Here is a 17,381-nt window from a genome sequence, read left to right on the forward strand (position 1 = left end):
ATGGGTTTCTGAAGGCCTGATCTTCATGGACACCATATAATATTTTGAAAAACATCAAGAAACATCGAGTGAATTATAATTAGCAGTGGGTGGGTACCAGTTAGGACGAGCTGGTAATGACAAATGAAAATGTATACTCCTCAGGAAGATAAGAATGAAAAATCAATCTCACACTCATCCATTGATGCTCTTCTTGCATACATTGTATGGAGCTATAAACTTCATAATTATGTACTTTATAATTATAATAATGTCTTCACATACTCATCGAAGTAAATAAGGATACACAAGATAGTGTAAGTGTCCCTTTAATCATTTCCAGGTTTCTTCACATGATATATATTGCACTGTGGGTGAAACTCTGGAAATGCTTGTACTTTCATATGTTCCCTTATTTGTTTCTATGAGTATATATACGAAAAACAAACATGCTGTAAAACAGAAGTGTATTTATTTCCAAGATCATACACACAGACTATATACAGTTGGAAAGGTGTACAGATCTTTCATTCACATACTGAACACTACACAGGGAAAACTTCATTCAAACTTCACTACAGATGAACCTCATTAATACAAACAGCTTATACAACAATGAGACAACGTCTTGAATAATCCAGGTCAGAATGTGTTTAAAAAATGAACTTATTACCTAGTCCTAATACAATAAGATTTAATATTTCTGAAATGTTTAACTGGAAAATTAAAGATGAGTGTGGTATTTAAATTATAAATGGTTATTTTTGACAAATTGTATCAGTTATCAAGTGTTAGCAAACAGTGATATTAGTGCCCCAAAAATTAGCAATCATGAATGTTTGGGGGACTGGAAATTGTGCGCTCAGTCTTCACTGCGAACGTATCCAAGATGCCATATTAATTTAGCAATTGCTATTTTGAGCAATGATCTTTGATGACTCATCAGCAACTGTTGACGCAGTTTTTAATTATCTGAGACATATTGTTCTGCATCCTTATTGCTATCAGTTGCTTTTCCTACATTGAAATTTTTGGACGTGATTGGCGTGATTCTTGAACCATCTGACAGCAATTTGTTGGAACCAGTTTTGACTACAGTTTAAGGAAACAAACATGACAAGTCAGATAGCATTCTTAATCTGGATTAACAAGGATTCAATATTTGGTGTTAGAGTTCATACATGCAATGAAAAAATAAAAAAAAGTAAAACAAAAAGAAAAACATACATTGGTATGCATGGAATGAAGAAAATTCAAATTTCTAAATATTCCAAATCAAAATATCTTGATTTTAGAATACCTAAATCTCACACGAAATATGAGAAGTAAAGAGTATCACAGACATCGTTCCCATCACAGGACCTGATTTGATTATAGAGAAATTAGTGATACTATAACAGCACACAAATACATCATGCTACTTGGGCTCTATACTCCTCAGGAAGTTGAGAAAACTTTCAAGGGAACATTATTTTAAGTCTGGTTACTAACAGACTATTAGAGCTAAATCTCTGTTCATAAAATCTGATGCATTATTAATGGATTATTGACATCAGTTCATTTATTATTATCATTTATTAAAGTTCTCTGAGTATTCCATTAGTGTAAACAACACATTTTACAATTACCTATAGGAATCTTGCTTTGTGAATGGTCACATAGTGTATCTTCTCAGCATCTAAAATCAGTCAAAAGGTGGAGAAAAAATTTGACACAACATTCTGAAACATGACTTGCAAACAGTCAGTTCCATTTAAGCTCCCCATACATTTGTGCTTGGGCTGGGAGCAGAAAAAGAAGGGAGCTAGATGGCTCTCATCTCTTGTGAATGAGTATGAGTTTAGTTTAACGCTATTTCGAACTGTCTTCTATTGATGTCATGGTATGTCATAATTACCACCGTGTATGTGAGCGAGTTTTGTTGCACACCGTTTTCAGCAATATTCTAGCACTATCACGACGTGAGACACCAGAAATGGGCTTCACACATTGTAACCATGTGGGGAATCGAACCCGGGTCTTCAGCATGACAAGGAAAGGCCTTAACCACTCGGCTAACACACAGTCTCAAATTACATTGGAGAAGCCCCACAGTGCTAAAGAAGCTTAGCATTTAGAGACATTTAGCCTTTGGTAACATGAAACACAAAACACAATGATAAACTGCTTAAAGTACTAACAAGGAGTTGATCATATTGCATGACATATTCCCCCAGAGTGATGAATGACAATTTTCATCGGTCTCTCATTTAGGATATTTGGATAAGAGAATATTGCAACATCGGTATGATGATTTTTTTAGGGAATTCACTCATTATTTAATGCCTTTCTTTTGCACTGAGTAAGACATACACATATCATCAATATTTCAAAGGCTTATGTACACCTTTTCTCCATCATGTAAACACACTGACACATCGTGTTGTGACATGCATCAATTGTATGTCCTTGATTATGTGTGAGTGAGTGAGTATGGTTTTACACAACTTTCAGCAATATTCCAATAAAATCACTGCAAAGGACATCAGAAATGGGCTTCACACATTGTACCCATGCGGTAAGTCGAACCTCAGTCTTCAGTGTAACAAGCAGATACTTTAACCATTTGGTCACTGCATTGTCACTCAGTGAACATGATATCAGTGACATTTGTTCCTGGAAACAGAGGAATATGGTGTACATAAACCCATGAAATACATTGAATGACTTATCTAAAGTATACTATGCATCTTTTAATATACTGCTTGTCACTGGTGATCTATTGATATTCCCTCTATGTACACAAAATATGTTATTTACACTAAAACATTTTTCTACAATTATAAGCACTAAGGGTGGGACTTGGTAACACACAATGAAAGAAAACAGAATTAATGAAAGTAAAGGAAAAGATGGCTCAAAACAGAGTCGAGATTTACATATTCAGCAGGGGTCTAAAAATCTTCCTCGCTTTCGACAGCTTGCGGAGGAGGTGATGGTGAACCTACAAGGTCAAGGTCATCTCCAAGGTGAATGACCTCCTCCCTCTCGCTGACATATGATTGGTCGAAACTGTCCATACTGTAGTTAAAATCACTCATTTTGGATCTGTGTTCTGGAGATTCTTTTTCTGGAGAGGCAGCACGATCAAGCTCCTCTGTTATCTCTGATTGCTCTGAGACATCAAACTGTTTGGATGCATCCTGACCTTCACCTTGTGACCTTACCCTGACCTCGGACCCACCAACTGAAGGGCCATGGCCTTTATCTAATTTAGGTTTTCTGTTATCAGGGCGATCTTTATCCTCCCCTCTTGCTTTTGTGTCCTCTTTTTCTTCTTTTCTCTTCTGTCCATCCTGCCCAGATTGTGTTGTCTTCACTGGTCCTGCCTTGCTCTCTGTGCTCTTGACAACTGGCGTTGAGGTCAGCGATCCGGCAGGTGACTCAGTGCCCTCCTGTCCGATATGGGGGAAGACTCCGCTTGTATCCTGCAGCAACTTCTCATAAAGGTCATCCGTCCTTGCCGGCCCTCCGATTATAGACTCGTTGGTTGGAAACGGCATCCTTGACCCTGTTGCTTGACCTCTGGCACCAGGTCGAAGGTTATTTTCAGACACGACCGGACCATAAGTAATTGGCAGCTCTTCTTCAAAAGACCCAACATTGGGGTTGGCACGGTAACTGGATGAAATGTCGCCAAAATAGGCTGACGTGTTTGGCACAAATGGCTTAGTGCCGTATGTCATCTGTTGTTGCATACCTTGAGATGAGGGTGGTTCTGCTTTGGCAATAGGCATAGCTGAGGTAGGGACGGACAGGTCCACGCCGTTCGAGTGGGAGGGTTTGCTAACAGGAGTGTTGTTTTTTGCAAAGGAGACACCTGACAGTCGCGTGGAGGACAGATGGTCGAAGGGGTTCATGATGTCCGACTGGTCCAGTCCTGCCATTGTGATCAGCTCACTCAGTCTGTGGAGACAAATACAACCATCAGAAAAATACTTTGAAGGTATACAGAAGGTAACTTAAATCAAACTTTCATGAATATGACGTGTAACATGTCTTTACCCATTTCGTGCAGTACAATCTTACATCCTTTCATGCAGTACATCCTTACCCTTCATGCAGTGTATCCTTATCCTATTCAAGCAGCATGTTCTTACCTTTCGTGCAGTGTATCTTTATCCTTCATGCGGTACACCCCTACCCTTGATGCAGTCTATCTTTACCCTTCATGCAGTACATCCTCACCCTTCATGCTGTCTATCCTCACCCTTCATGCAGTACATCCTCACCCTTCATGCAGTACATCCTCACCCTTCATGCAGTACATCCTCACCATTCATGCAGTCTATCCTTACCGCTCATATGTCCTCACCTTTCATGTAGTATGTCCTCGCCTTTCATGCAGTATACCCTTACTCTTCATGCAGTACACCCTCACCCTTCATGCAGTCTATCCTTATCCTTCATGCAGTCTGTCCTTATCCTCCATGCAGTACATCCTCACCCTTCATGCAGTCTATCCTTACCCTTCATGCAGCATGTTCTTATCCTTCATGCAGTACATCCTCACCCTTCATGCAGTCTATCCTTACCCTTCATGCAGCATGTCCTTATCCTTCATGCAGTACATCCTCACCCTTCATGCAGTACATCCTTATCCTTCATGCAGTCTATCCTTACCATTCATGCAGCATGTCCTTATCCTTCATGCAGTTCATCCTTAGTCTTCATGCAGTATATTTTGACCCTGATATAGTCTATCCTTACCCTCCAGTCTATCCTTACCCTTCATGAATTATATACCCATGATGGAGTATAGCACTACCCATCATGCAGGCCATCCTTATCCTTCATGTAGCCAATCCTTACCCTTCATGAAGTACATACTAAACCTTCGTGCAGTATATTGCTACTTTTCATGCAGCATGTCCTTACTCCAAACTAGCATTTCCTTATTCCTTGCAAGTCCTTACCCTGCTTCATGTAACATGTCCAGAAACTTGTGGAACTTCTTAAATGAGGCCTCAACTCCTTCCAGGAAGCTCTCATCCACGAAGGCCCCGTGGCCACCATTCATACCCAGATGGACGTCACTGACGATGCCGCCGGCGCTGGCCTTGTGTCTGAGATACTTCATTTCCTCACAGAGACGCTTGTTCTCAATGCTCAACTGTTAACACAAAGTATACAAACAGTAATACCTAAGTAATAATACCCTATGTAATAATAATGATCATTATTACCCTGGACAACCCAAGCTGCCACACTGTCCAATTTCAACTTCAACACCTGTGCCTTACAGATTTATCTCCCTTTGACCACATCCCACCAGGTACCCATTTTCTGCTGGGTGAACAGAGGCAATTTCGAACTTGCCTACAGTGAGATCACATGTACGAGGGGATGTCGATAAGTTTTGAGCCTTGAGCATTTTTCATACCCAGGTGTCACAGCCTATGGTACGACATTGAACCTTGGGGTGTAGCTGATGATATACAAGTTTTGGTATCCTACTCTCAGAAGTTATTGAACAGCTCACATTGACAGAAAGAGACCCAGTGAAAATGAATAAAATTGAGTATAGAGCAGTAAATAAGTTTTTAGTTCTTGAAGGAAACTTGGCGAAGAACATTGAAGAAAGGCTTTCAGCAGTTTATGGGAAGTCTTCCCCTTCATCTGCTACCATCAAACGATAGGTCAATGAATTTTTGCATGGTACAGAGAGTCTTGAAGATGACCCCCGTCCAGGTCACCCAACAACAAGTACTAGTCAGGAAAACATTGACAGAGTGCATAGACTTGTGCTGGAAAATTGTCGAATCACACTCCACGAGTTAGAGGAGACCACAGGCATTTCACACGGATCCATCAAGACAATTCTTCATGAACATTTCGTCATGTCTAAGGTGTGCGCAAGATGGGTGCCAAAAATGCTTACAGATGAAATAAAGCAAACAAGGGTCACCATAAGCAACTCCATGCTAACCAGATACAACAAGATTCCCGAAGATTTTCCCTTTAGGCCAGTAACCTGTGATGAAATCTGGATCCACCACTATGATCCTGAGAGCAAACAAGAATCCATGGAATGGAAACATGTCACTTCTCTCAGGACCAAACAGTTCAAAGCCTCCAGGTCAGTGACGAAGGTAATGGCGACAGTCTTTTGGGATAGCAAAGGCGTCATCCACGTAGATTACTTACCAAAAGGAAGAACAATGAATGGGGAATATTACACTAACTTGTTGAGGCAAGTGCGACAGTCAATCAAGGAGAAGCGCCGGGGCAAGATCAGATGTGGTATTCTTCTACATCAAGACAATGCTCCAGTACACACCTCTCGCGTTGCAGCTGCTGCTGTCCAGGAATGTGGGTACGAAATCTTGCCGCATACCCCTACTCTCCAGACCTGGCACCAAGTGATTACCATCTGTTCCCAAATCTCAAGAAACACTTGCATGGTCGCAGATTTCAGGATGATAATGAGCTTATTGCTGCTACTGAGGCTTGGTTTGAGGACCAAAAAGGTGCCTTCTACAGAGATTGCATCAGCTACTGGCAGAAAAGATGGAACAAGTGTCTTGACTCACAAGGGGACTATGCTGAAAAATAAATGTGGTTCATACCAATATTTTGTATTTTTCTATGCAAGGCTCAGAACTTATTGGCATCCTCTCGTATCACATGTGTTTCATTCTGGGGCAGGACTGAAGTCCTAGAAACTCTGAGAAGTAAAGCTGCAAAACATCCAAGGAATGTCTGAGCTCAAATGATTTGTAATCTGAGCTCTACACACAGAACACAGACTACTAATTTGGACGCAGATTAGTTACTATAAGAGTCATTTTCAGCGTGATTTGTTTGTAAATGAGCATATATTTCACAGCAAAAGAAATACAAGTTTCGAAAAATATAAATAAAAATATAAATCCCATAAAAGTAATCACTCATGTTTTAAGATATAAAAAACAAGTTCTTCTATTTAAAAAACTGACAAAACCCACAGTTGCTTTTCTTTTGCTGTTCAGTATATATACCCCATGTAATGAGTATGTTTTTCACATCGCGTAGAGCAATATGCCAGCAATATCACAATGGGATCATCATCATCATGCAGGTATCATCCTACTGTTTTATATTCCGACTCACCCTGAGTTCTCTCTGCTCCGCCTTCATCCTCGCCAAACTCTCCTCCTTCAGACTCCGTCGCAACATCTCCATCTCCACCTGCAACACAGATACTCAGGTAAAATGGAATCTCTCTAGAATAGCATTCCATGGGACAGGCAAAAAGTGCTTGTACGGAGGGCATGCCAGGTAAGACAATGGTTCTCTTTTAAACCGGAAAATGATCTTACACTTCGTCCAGCCAACTTGACTGGTCTAGCCATAATGACACGGTGAGCCACTGACAAATTGGAACACGACTACTACAAATAATACACGTCACACAAGTCACTCACCAGTTTGTCTAATTCTTATCCACAATGTTCTTAATACATGTTCAGCCAATCAGCCAGTCAATAGAGGAACTGTGACACCGGATGCCGGTTTGGAGAGTGTTAATTAATGAATGTCGGGTCAGTTGATTGGTTAGTTGGTTGTTCAACGCTACACTCAGCAATAATCAAAATATGGCATGAGTCTACAAATAATTGACAAACCAATGATCAACAGCGTGAGCATTGATCTATGCAATTGGAACATGATGACATGACCAGCAAGACAGCAAGACTGATCATCCAGTGCCAGGTCAGGACAAGTGACTTGGCTGATAGAAAGGCTACATATCTTGACACTGTAGTTGTCAGTCACTAGGTGTTCTGGTCCAGACTATTATTTGCTATCAGTGAATGTTGTTAGATGAAAACATCAGCAATATCACTCCACATTATCACAGCAGTCTGTGAATACTCTGTGTTTGATATTAGGATAAACCGCCTCTAGGAGGCAGTGGTTAGAGCGTCTACCGGTAGGGAAAGGTCGATCCCCGGCCACGTCATACCAAAAGAAGTTAAAATAAGGCACATGTTGGTCCCTGTCTGGACCTTGGCATTAATGGGTACAACAAGGACTGGTTACGCTCTGGGTCAGTAAAATGGGTCTGAATGGGGTATTCATGCGTAACTGCCACGTAGTATCTCTAGGCTAGAAGCATAAAACCAGCTTAAGTCTGGGCTAGTAGAAGCGCACGCAGGCAGGCACGCAGGCACACATTTCATTTGACTGACCTTGACCTCTTTGGGGTTGGTCATGTCAATGGAGAGGTTGCTGAAGTCAAGAGGCTGCAGATCTTGGAAGGTATTGTTGGTATCGTCGAGGATGCTGTCGTCACGGGTGATGATGACAGAGGCGCTGCGGTTGGTGTCCATTTCGCTGTTCTCTTCAATACTCAGCTTCCCAGGTGTGTGTTCTGGTGGGTATCCCCTGCAAGATATGACAGAGAATTCCAGACTGAGTGAGCAAGGGAGTTTAGTTTCAGGCCACTTTTAACAGTATTTCTGCAACATCCATTGTACCCATGTGGGGAATCGAACATGGGTCTTTGGTGTGACGAGAGCCGAAATGCCTTACTTGTATCTGTTTGCTCTGGCAGCTGTCCTCCAAGGCAAACCGGGGCTGGGGCGAGATGTGTTCAGGAACCCAGTGCCTGGTCGGGCTCGGCGTCTGGCAGAGTTGGAACTGATCTGAAATGAGTGAGTGAGTTTATTTTTACGTCTCTTTTAACAATATTCCAGCAAAATCATGGCAGGGGACACCAGAAAATGGGCTTCACGCATTGTGCCCATACGGGGAACCGAAACCAAGTCTTTGGCGTGACAAGCAAACACTTTAACCACTAGGCTACCCCACCACCCCTAGGTCAGGTTGGTAGCGAATGTGTTTAATAGTCCGTCATCCACCCACAACACATCTAACATAAGAGACAATTCTTGATCTAACTAATAGCAGATGATGGTCTGATAGAAATAACCTTACTGTTTTCGAATGATCTGATATGAAGTCAATGTATCACCACATTATCTAAACCTGGATCCACTGTCCAAACTTTTAGTGAGTGAGTGAGTTTAGTTTCACACCACACTCAGCAATATTCCAGCTATATGGCGGCTGTCTGTGCCACAGCTATTCAAAGTTTAGAAGAAAAATGAGCTGACATACCCAAACATATAATGTTGTATTGTTGATTTATTTCTCAAAAGTCGACTCGCATCTGGTGCAAGTTTGACTAATAATTAGGTTGCACTTCGTAATACAAGTAACAAATCAATAAATTGAGCCTGTGTTGTGAATAAGGAATGTGCTATGAAGTTGTTGACGGAAAATATATGGAGACTCACCCTGATTGTGGTCTTCTTTGCCACGCTGTGGTTGAGGCCACGAGTCACACGTCTCCGATTCCGTACCTTCTTTGGATCAACAGGCTCCTCCGCCTTGATCCATTTGTACTGACGTAAAACAAACAAAGACAAGAGTTGAGTGTGCCCACCTTTAGCCCATTGGTTCACTGCTGTCTTTATTCTTGTTCACAAAATTCCATCTCCAAACTTTCAGTCAGAGATGAAAAGAAAACCATATAATTCATTTTCTAGTTGTGACCAAACAGTTTCTCAGTAATGACAGGTCAGACATTGAGTAACTTCAAAATAGAATAAAAAATGCAAATTCACTATGCACAGTTGGATTGCGGTACTTTTATACTTAGTGATGGAGAGTTGTTTCAGTAACTTCTTTCAAAGGCATTTTAGAAGTTGTATAGATGAAAGAAAACCAAGTTCTACGAATAGCCAACTTCTCTTTTGCAAGGGATGCAATGTTTTGGTGTAGGTACTAACACTGTTATCAAGCAAGTGATTTTGGGGTTGGAATGTTAACAAGATATATGTTATGTTGCCGAAGATGCAACTACAATGACAAAGATGCTGACCTCGGTGTCCTGGCCATTGCTGTTGATCATAAGCTGTTCCATGATTGAGTGCACCAGGTCTCGATCTGAAGAGGAAAACAAGTTGTTGAAGTATTTTGTCAGTATACTGATATGCTACTAAGTATGGGTAAGTCAGTGAGTGAGTGAGTGAGTTTAGTTTTACGCTGCACTCAACAATATTCCAGCTATATGGCAGCAGTCTGTAAATAGTCAAGTCTGGACCAGACAATCCAGTGATCAACAGCATGACCATCAATCTACGCAATTGGGAACCAATGACATGAGTCAACCAAGTCAGTGTTACTAAGTATGAAAACATGCAGACAGAAAGATGATCTGATATTATTATTATTATTATTATTATTAATCCAACGATGATTATTTATGTCAGAGTGAGTGAGTGAGTGAGTGAGTGAGTGAGGTTTTCACCGCTTTTTGCAATGTTCCAGCAATATCACGGCAGGGGACACCAGAACTGGATTTCACACATTGTTTCCTTGTGGGGAATCGAACCTGGGTCTTCGGCATGATGAGCAAACGCTCTAACAACTAGGCTACCCCACCGGCCTATGTCAGTAAGAAGCAGATGTCGTCTGCAAGTTGCACAAGAAGCAATCCATTTTGTTTGCTATTTATGTCAGCAGTAGTCTGACAGGTAGATTAGGGCATGGGAGTTACGTATGTAGTACTGACTGATCAGTGGATTGGCTCGGACGTCGAGGACCACCAGTGTGGTGTTGTACTTGAGGACGTCCAGGAGAACGCGGGCACCACTGGTGGAGATACCGCAGCCTTGCATGTCCAGAGCTGGAACACAAGAACATTGATAGAACACAGAAACAAAATTACTGCCAAAGACATTGAGAAGATCAAAAACTCATCTGTTACCACATTAAATTCATCTGCACTGTAACATCATAAGATGCAGCCCTAGAGCCAAAAAACAAAGGTATCCCGAGACTGCCCTAAAACACTTGGACACCTTTAGCCCTGGAATAGTGAACCCATAACAGCAATTGGATCACATCCCTTTGAAATATTAAACCAGAGAATCCTAGGTCACCATGTGTCTTTAAACCATGGAACACCATTAACCCTAGAACCCCACAGTCAAAGTAAACTTAGTCTCAGTGTATTTCGTTACACTCCACCACTGAGTCTAACAAAACCTAGTAGAAGGTCATGTGAAGTAACCTTTGAGGGACCAATGACCGTCCAATCAAATGCGAAACGATTAAATAGATTTAACAAAGCAGACAACAGCTACTAATAAAGGATCAGAGGGACTTTCAAAATATTCAGGCCACTGGCACAGATCTCTCCACAAACAAAAATCTGCATATAATACAATTATTTGACCTGCAGTATATGCACTTTGGGTTTTCTGTTGACATGGTTTCCATTAGCTAATATTTCCGCAAGATGACATCCTTGAATATTGCCAGAAACACTATTTTCAGCAACTGTTTACTCACTGTTGTCATGGTTGTACGTATGCCGTGTGCATCACCCGGAAGCGAGCGTATGCTAAATAGCATTCGGAATCGTTCGGGTATGAACCTTTTCGCGATAAAAAGTTCAAAAGGTATGTGTGAACGTGCACTTTCACAATTTGGTAAGCTGTGTTCTGATTGGTCAATCTCAAAGGTTACCTGACACGACCTCCCATAAGGTTTTGTTAGACTCAGTAGTGGAACGTAACGAAAAGTACTGAGGATAAGTTTACTTAGACTGAGAACCCTAAGACACCATAAGCCCTTAAACCAAAGGACACCATTTTCCCTCAAACAGCATTAGCCCTATTAAACCCAAGAAAACCATCAGTCCCCAAAAACCTTGAACGTTACTACCCGAAGAACACCATAAGCCCTAGAACCTGAGGACACCATTAGCCCTCAAACACAAGGACACCATTAGCCCCAGAAACAAAGAACACCACTGGCCGTAGAACTCAAGAAAACCGTCAATTCCCCAAACCCTTGAACATTACTAGACCAAGAACACTATTAACCCTAGACCCTTAGCCCTAGAATTCATGGACACCATTAGCTTTAGAACGCCATTAAACCCATGAACACCATCAGCCCCAAAAACCTTAAACATTACCACTACTAAAACACCATTAACCCTAGAATCCTAGAACCATCAATATTCCTAGATCATATAGTGGTTAGTTACCTTTAAGCCACAGGTCATCCTTGAGAGCCTCTGCAAGAACTGTGGCTCCCTCGTCCCCCAGCATGGGATTGCTGTTGATAGTGATGCGGCGGATGCCGGGCATGCGGTCGAGATCAGGGCGGCGGTACCGCAGACTATCACGCCAGGCTTCATTGTGTCGCTTCACGGCCTGGTGCTGCAATGACCAACACAGACTCATCAATAATGATTTCAAATTTCAGAATTAGCAAACTGGGTGTCATAGCAACAAATTCCATAGAATCTGAAAGAGAGAATGAGTGAGTTTAGTTTGACTCCACTTTGACTCCAGAAATGGACTTCACACATTAATCCCATGGGGGAAATCAAACCCCGGTCATTGTCATTACAGGCAAACACTTTAACCCCTAGGCCACCATCCACCCAGAATCTGAAAGAAAAAGTTCTGAAACTTGTTGCTGAAACGAAGTTCAAGTTCTTGACAAGTGTTACCATAGATGTTGAGAATGATATTTTGAGTTAGCACTGGCGGTGTCACAAGAAGCAGGAGTGGGGTAACGATTCATCGATAGTATTGATGTTTACTTCGTCAACTATGCAATATGAGTGCATCGATCTAAAGCATCCTTAGGCTATATATCAGGATATTTATATCGCAAAGGTCCATGATATATCAATGTATCGCCACAGGAGATGATATATATCCCAATACTACTTCAATAGTTATAAGGAGTATTCCAATAGTAATAAGAATGGAGTCTCCTTCAAATTCTTTAGAATTCTAAAAACAAACTGAACCACAAAGGAATGTGTTTTAGTCTTTCATCTTCGTTTACTCAGCCATCAAATCAAGTTCGACGAATACAAAGTCCTACTAACCAAAAACCAGGACTTCACAACAGAGACCAAGGGTACAATATACCATCAGCCAATGAAGAGTTAATCAAACTATAGACTTTACTACTTTATCCCACTCTTCACTGCCTTCATCACTTGCGCTACTTGTTTTTACTTCAATACTGGCCTCTTCAAATTATGTACCACTTGTCATTCTATACCACAACATGCCATGTATATAAGCGTCTCACCATTTGGTTTCAGTTACTTTTAGGAAGAATCTACATCACAACATTGCTTAATACAATAAACAAGAAGTTGCAATCCATAAAGTTGTATTTTTTATTTCTGCTACCTTCACAAATAACAAAGGAGTTGGTTTATAGCTGAAAGCTTTATACAGTAATTCTAAATTCTGATATTAATTTCCTCATAAATTTTTTGATGAAAGCATTTGTGTAGATACCCAAGTTCCCAAGGGAAACTTTACTTTCAAATTCATAGATTTATATTAGATAAATATATGGACAAGGTAATGTAGGAGGCAGTAGCCTATGAATTCACGAGAGAAACTTTCCATGAGAAAAAAGAAACGGTCATAAAATTGTGATTTTTCAAAGTAAGATTATTTTACCGGCATGTATATTGAAAATATGAATTTAGGTATTCGTGTAAGTATGGGTGAGTGAGTGAGTATAGATTTACTGCTTTTAGCAATATTCCTCAGATGTCAGAGGGGGACACCAGAAATGGGCTTCACACATGGGGGGAATCGAAAATGAGTCTCAACCATGAAGAGCGAACACTTTAACCACTAGGCTACCACACTGCTTCCTTGTAACTCGGGACTTCTGTATCTAACTTTTGACATGTCTGAAAGCGCTATGATAAATATACATTGCGCTGTTACCTGAGTGAATATCTAGTTGTCTTCATGAATCACTTACACCTATGGACCCGTGAAGGTCCCGGGGTAGAATAGGCCTTCAGCAACCCATGCTTGCCATAAAAGGCGACTCAGCTTGTCGTAAGAGGCGACTAACGGGATCGGGTGGTCGCTGACTTGGTTGACACATGTCATCGGTTCCCAATTGCGCAGATCGATGCTCATGTTGTTGATCACTGGATTGTCTGGTCCAGACTCGATTATTTACAGACCGCCGCCATATAGCTGTAATATTGCTGAGTGCGGCGTAAAGCTAAACTCACTCACTCACTCACTTACACCTATGAATATGTTTGGCAAATCAATGTCTCAAACCTAGGGTTCGGAGAGTGTGAACAAGATCCTTTTACCTTGAAACTATGAAATGACCCCTTGTCAGTAAACATCAGTAGCATCATGCATTATTCCCAACAAAAACAGTGGGTGATAGCATGAGCATATTTCCCCATGAAATCAGTGGCTGTATTATGAAAACCATTTCTTGACACAAGTCAATAAAAAGAAACATCTAAAATTTACATGTTTTTTTATTGTTGTCTAAATGAATATTTATAATTGTCAAAGTTATGTTTAAACCTGAGTGAGTGAGTGAGTGAGTGAGTGAGTGAGTGAGTATGGTTTTATACCACATGTATGGATGTCAACCTGAAACTGAAACTGAAATCAGATTTCAATGCTATGAATTTTCATTCCTTGTAATAAATCTTTTCCTTCCTTTGATCAAATCACCAACAATTTTCTCAGCTAACATGCTTAGTAACGTAACCAAGAGGAATCCTTTTTAAACATTAACTTGAACTTTCGCAAGCCTGATCTGTAATAGGTTTACCTGTTACTTAGGTTAACCTTGTCAAGTGAGCGAGCCAGTTTAGATTTCTAACGCTTTTAGCATTATTTCAACAATATCACGGGCAAGGTACCAATGTGGCAAATTGAACATAGGTCTTTGGTGTGATGAGCGAATGCTTTAACCACTGGTCTCCCCTACCCTGATTCTAATCTCATCCCATCTCTTGACAAGGAGGAAAACAAGATCTCCTGATGTGAGTCCGACCTGACCTAATGTCCTTGACCTTGTGTCCTTGACATGCAAATGAAGTCAGCACTAAAGACAGTTAAATCATCAAAACCATGCATCACCATTTTCAGCATGTCTCTGTGTTAATACACTTTGATTGAAATCTCTTTGCTATCAATCCACAAGCGATGAAAATAGCTGTATCAGAGTTGAGATCACACAAACCAAAGACTGCTTTTTTAAGATTACACGCTCTGCCAATATTTGTAATCCCAGCAATTCTAAACTTGCTCTGTAATCAAGGACATCTCAAGTCAATGTTACAGCATCAGGCAAACAAGGACAGATCAGATTTTTCAAACTTTGAAATTGCGAATGGATCTGTCTACAATCGCCATGGGTGAGTGAGTGAGTGAGTTTAGTTTTGCGCCGCACTCAGCAATATTCAAGCTATATGGTGGCGGTTTGTAAATAATTGAGTCTGGACCACACAATCCAGTAATCAACAACATGAGCAACGATCTGCGCAATTAGGAACCGATGACGTGTCAACCAAGTCTGCGAGCCTGACCACCCGATCCTGTGGCCCATCTCACAGACATACTATTTAAGTTACAACCACGCAGTTATTTATGCACCACAACTTCCATGTTATTGAGTGTGGTTTTGAGCAACACACAAATCAGAACCATTAACTGTTTACTATTTGAAGTGCCATAAAATCACATTCCCTGTTAGTTTCAAGACCAACTGAGTCAGACCCACTGTTCACCATTAGAGTCAGACCCACTGTTCACCATTAGAGTCATAGTACTGTCATAGTATCTTACTTAGGGCAGGCAATATTTCTGAGGACCAACATTATGTAGTGAAGCCAAATGAGAGTTAGTTGCAGTTATTTATTTGAGACCAATCAGCATTCATAATCCTTATCACTAGCATAGTGTACATTAGTGATGGCAGACACAGCCATAGGGTTATGGCCAAATGAGGCTGTAAATGTCATAAACAGTAATTCATGAAAGTGGCAAAGGGTCAGGGTGGCTTGAACAATTAAAACTCAGAATTTTACAATCAGTTCAAAATGGCCATTACTGGTTTTCATTGCAAGTGGGTAATCACACTTATCCTAAGTTGCATCAAAATCTGAGTTTTAAATGTTCGAAAGGCAAAGCAAAATTAGGAGGATTCACAATCTTAATTACACTTTATTTGATTTACATATTTTTGTGTAAAGTGAAATTCATCTGTACATTTTCACCACACACAGACTATATCTTTGCTGGTGGTAAACAAGCTCAGTGAGTGAATGAGTGAGTTTAGTTTTACGCCACACTCAGCAATATTCAAGCTATATGGCGGCAGTCTGTAAATAATCGAGTCTGGACCACACAATCCAGTGATCAACAACATGAGCATCGATCTGCGAAATTGGGAACTGGTGACATGTGTAAACCAAGTCAGCAGGCCTGACAACCCGATCCCGTTAGTCTTCACAAACACACACTTTCCGATACCCCATTGCACATGCTGAAAACTCTACTGAAACTTTTCCACTTCAATGTCCCTTTCAAGCCCACGAAGTTCTTTCTGCAACCCAACAGGAACTTGTTTTAATGACGTTACACAGTCTACTGCCTCTGATGATAAAACTACCACCCACAGAGCAAAAAGACAGCCAGAAAATGTTTTCAAATCTCATCCATTTTTATTACCAAAAATTTTTTTTTCCAAATCTGATCCATTTCGCTCATGAGGACTCCAGATTGAAACCTCTATTCAGCACGCAGCAAACATCTCCGTGTAAAATCAGTTTTCCACAAACATCCTCCGACACAAATCCATAATATTGACTTTATAAATTTCCCACTATGACTCCATTGAACCAAAGCACTCTCGACTTGTTTGATCCTCAGCTCATTTTAAGATGACACTTGAGTATTTTACTTCCCAAATGCCCAACCAAGGCAAATATTTATTTTTCATTACTTTAGGTGTAAACGGATCGATTTCCTTCGCACAAGGATTTGATAGCAGTGAATCTAATTCAGTCGATTCATGAATTGAACATAAAGCTCTGCTGGTTGAGTGGGTTCCTGAAAGTGTGGTGCATTTCAACAACTGTTCTAACTGTTCTAACTGTTCTACGTTCTGCACTCATGATCTTTGTCATGATGATCTTATACTTCATTCTATAAAGATCTATAATTTAGATCCTGTCTATCAAGATTACGTTTGTTTGTTATTTAAAGCCTCAATCGGGGTGGTGGGGTAGCCTAATGGTTAAAGCGTTCACTCGTCACGCCGAAGACCCGGGTTCGATTCCCCATATGGGTACAATGTGTGAAGCCCATTTTTTGGTGTCCCCCGCCGTGATATTGCTGGAATATTGCTAAAAAGCGGCGTAAAACTAAACTCACTCACTCACTCACTAAAGCCTCAATCAGCAACATTCCAGAAATAGACAGCAAACTGGATATAGTCAGTCAGGAGATTCAGTGTTTGATATCATGAGCAAACATCCACATCTTCAA

The 17,381-nt window shown here is 40.8% G+C and overlaps 1 protein-coding gene across 2 annotated transcripts in view; it reads right to left on the reverse strand.

The window, feature by feature from the left end:
- Positions 1 to 434: 434 nt before the first annotated feature.
- The window catches only part of LOC137259883 (centrosomal protein of 78 kDa-like), a 157,440-nt gene continuing 140,493 nt past the window's right edge, over positions 435 to 17,381 (reverse strand). For both annotated transcript variants that reach the window (XM_067797520.1, XM_067797521.1), the window contains exons 7-15: positions 12,068 to 12,242; positions 10,583 to 10,696; positions 9,890 to 9,954; positions 9,303 to 9,410; positions 8,536 to 8,648; positions 8,193 to 8,388; positions 7,111 to 7,188; positions 4,935 to 5,131; positions 435 to 3,924 (exon numbers count right to left, since the gene is read on the reverse strand). In XM_067797520.1, coding sequence (XP_067653621.1) covers positions 2,913 to 3,924; positions 4,935 to 5,131; positions 7,111 to 7,188; positions 8,193 to 8,388; positions 8,536 to 8,648; positions 9,303 to 9,410; positions 9,890 to 9,954; positions 10,583 to 10,696; positions 12,068 to 12,242 — 2,058 coding nt within the window. In that variant the 3' untranslated portion in view covers positions 435 to 2,912. The remainder of the gene's footprint in view (positions 3,925 to 4,934; positions 5,132 to 7,110; positions 7,189 to 8,192; positions 8,389 to 8,535; positions 8,649 to 9,302; positions 9,411 to 9,889; positions 9,955 to 10,582; positions 10,697 to 12,067; positions 12,243 to 17,381) is intronic.

Source organism: Haliotis asinina, chromosome 13 (genome assembly GCF_037392515.1).
Source record: "Haliotis asinina isolate JCU_RB_2024 chromosome 13, JCU_Hal_asi_v2, whole genome shotgun sequence".
Taxonomy (NCBI): Eukaryota; Metazoa; Mollusca; class Gastropoda; order Lepetellida; family Haliotidae; genus Haliotis; species Haliotis asinina.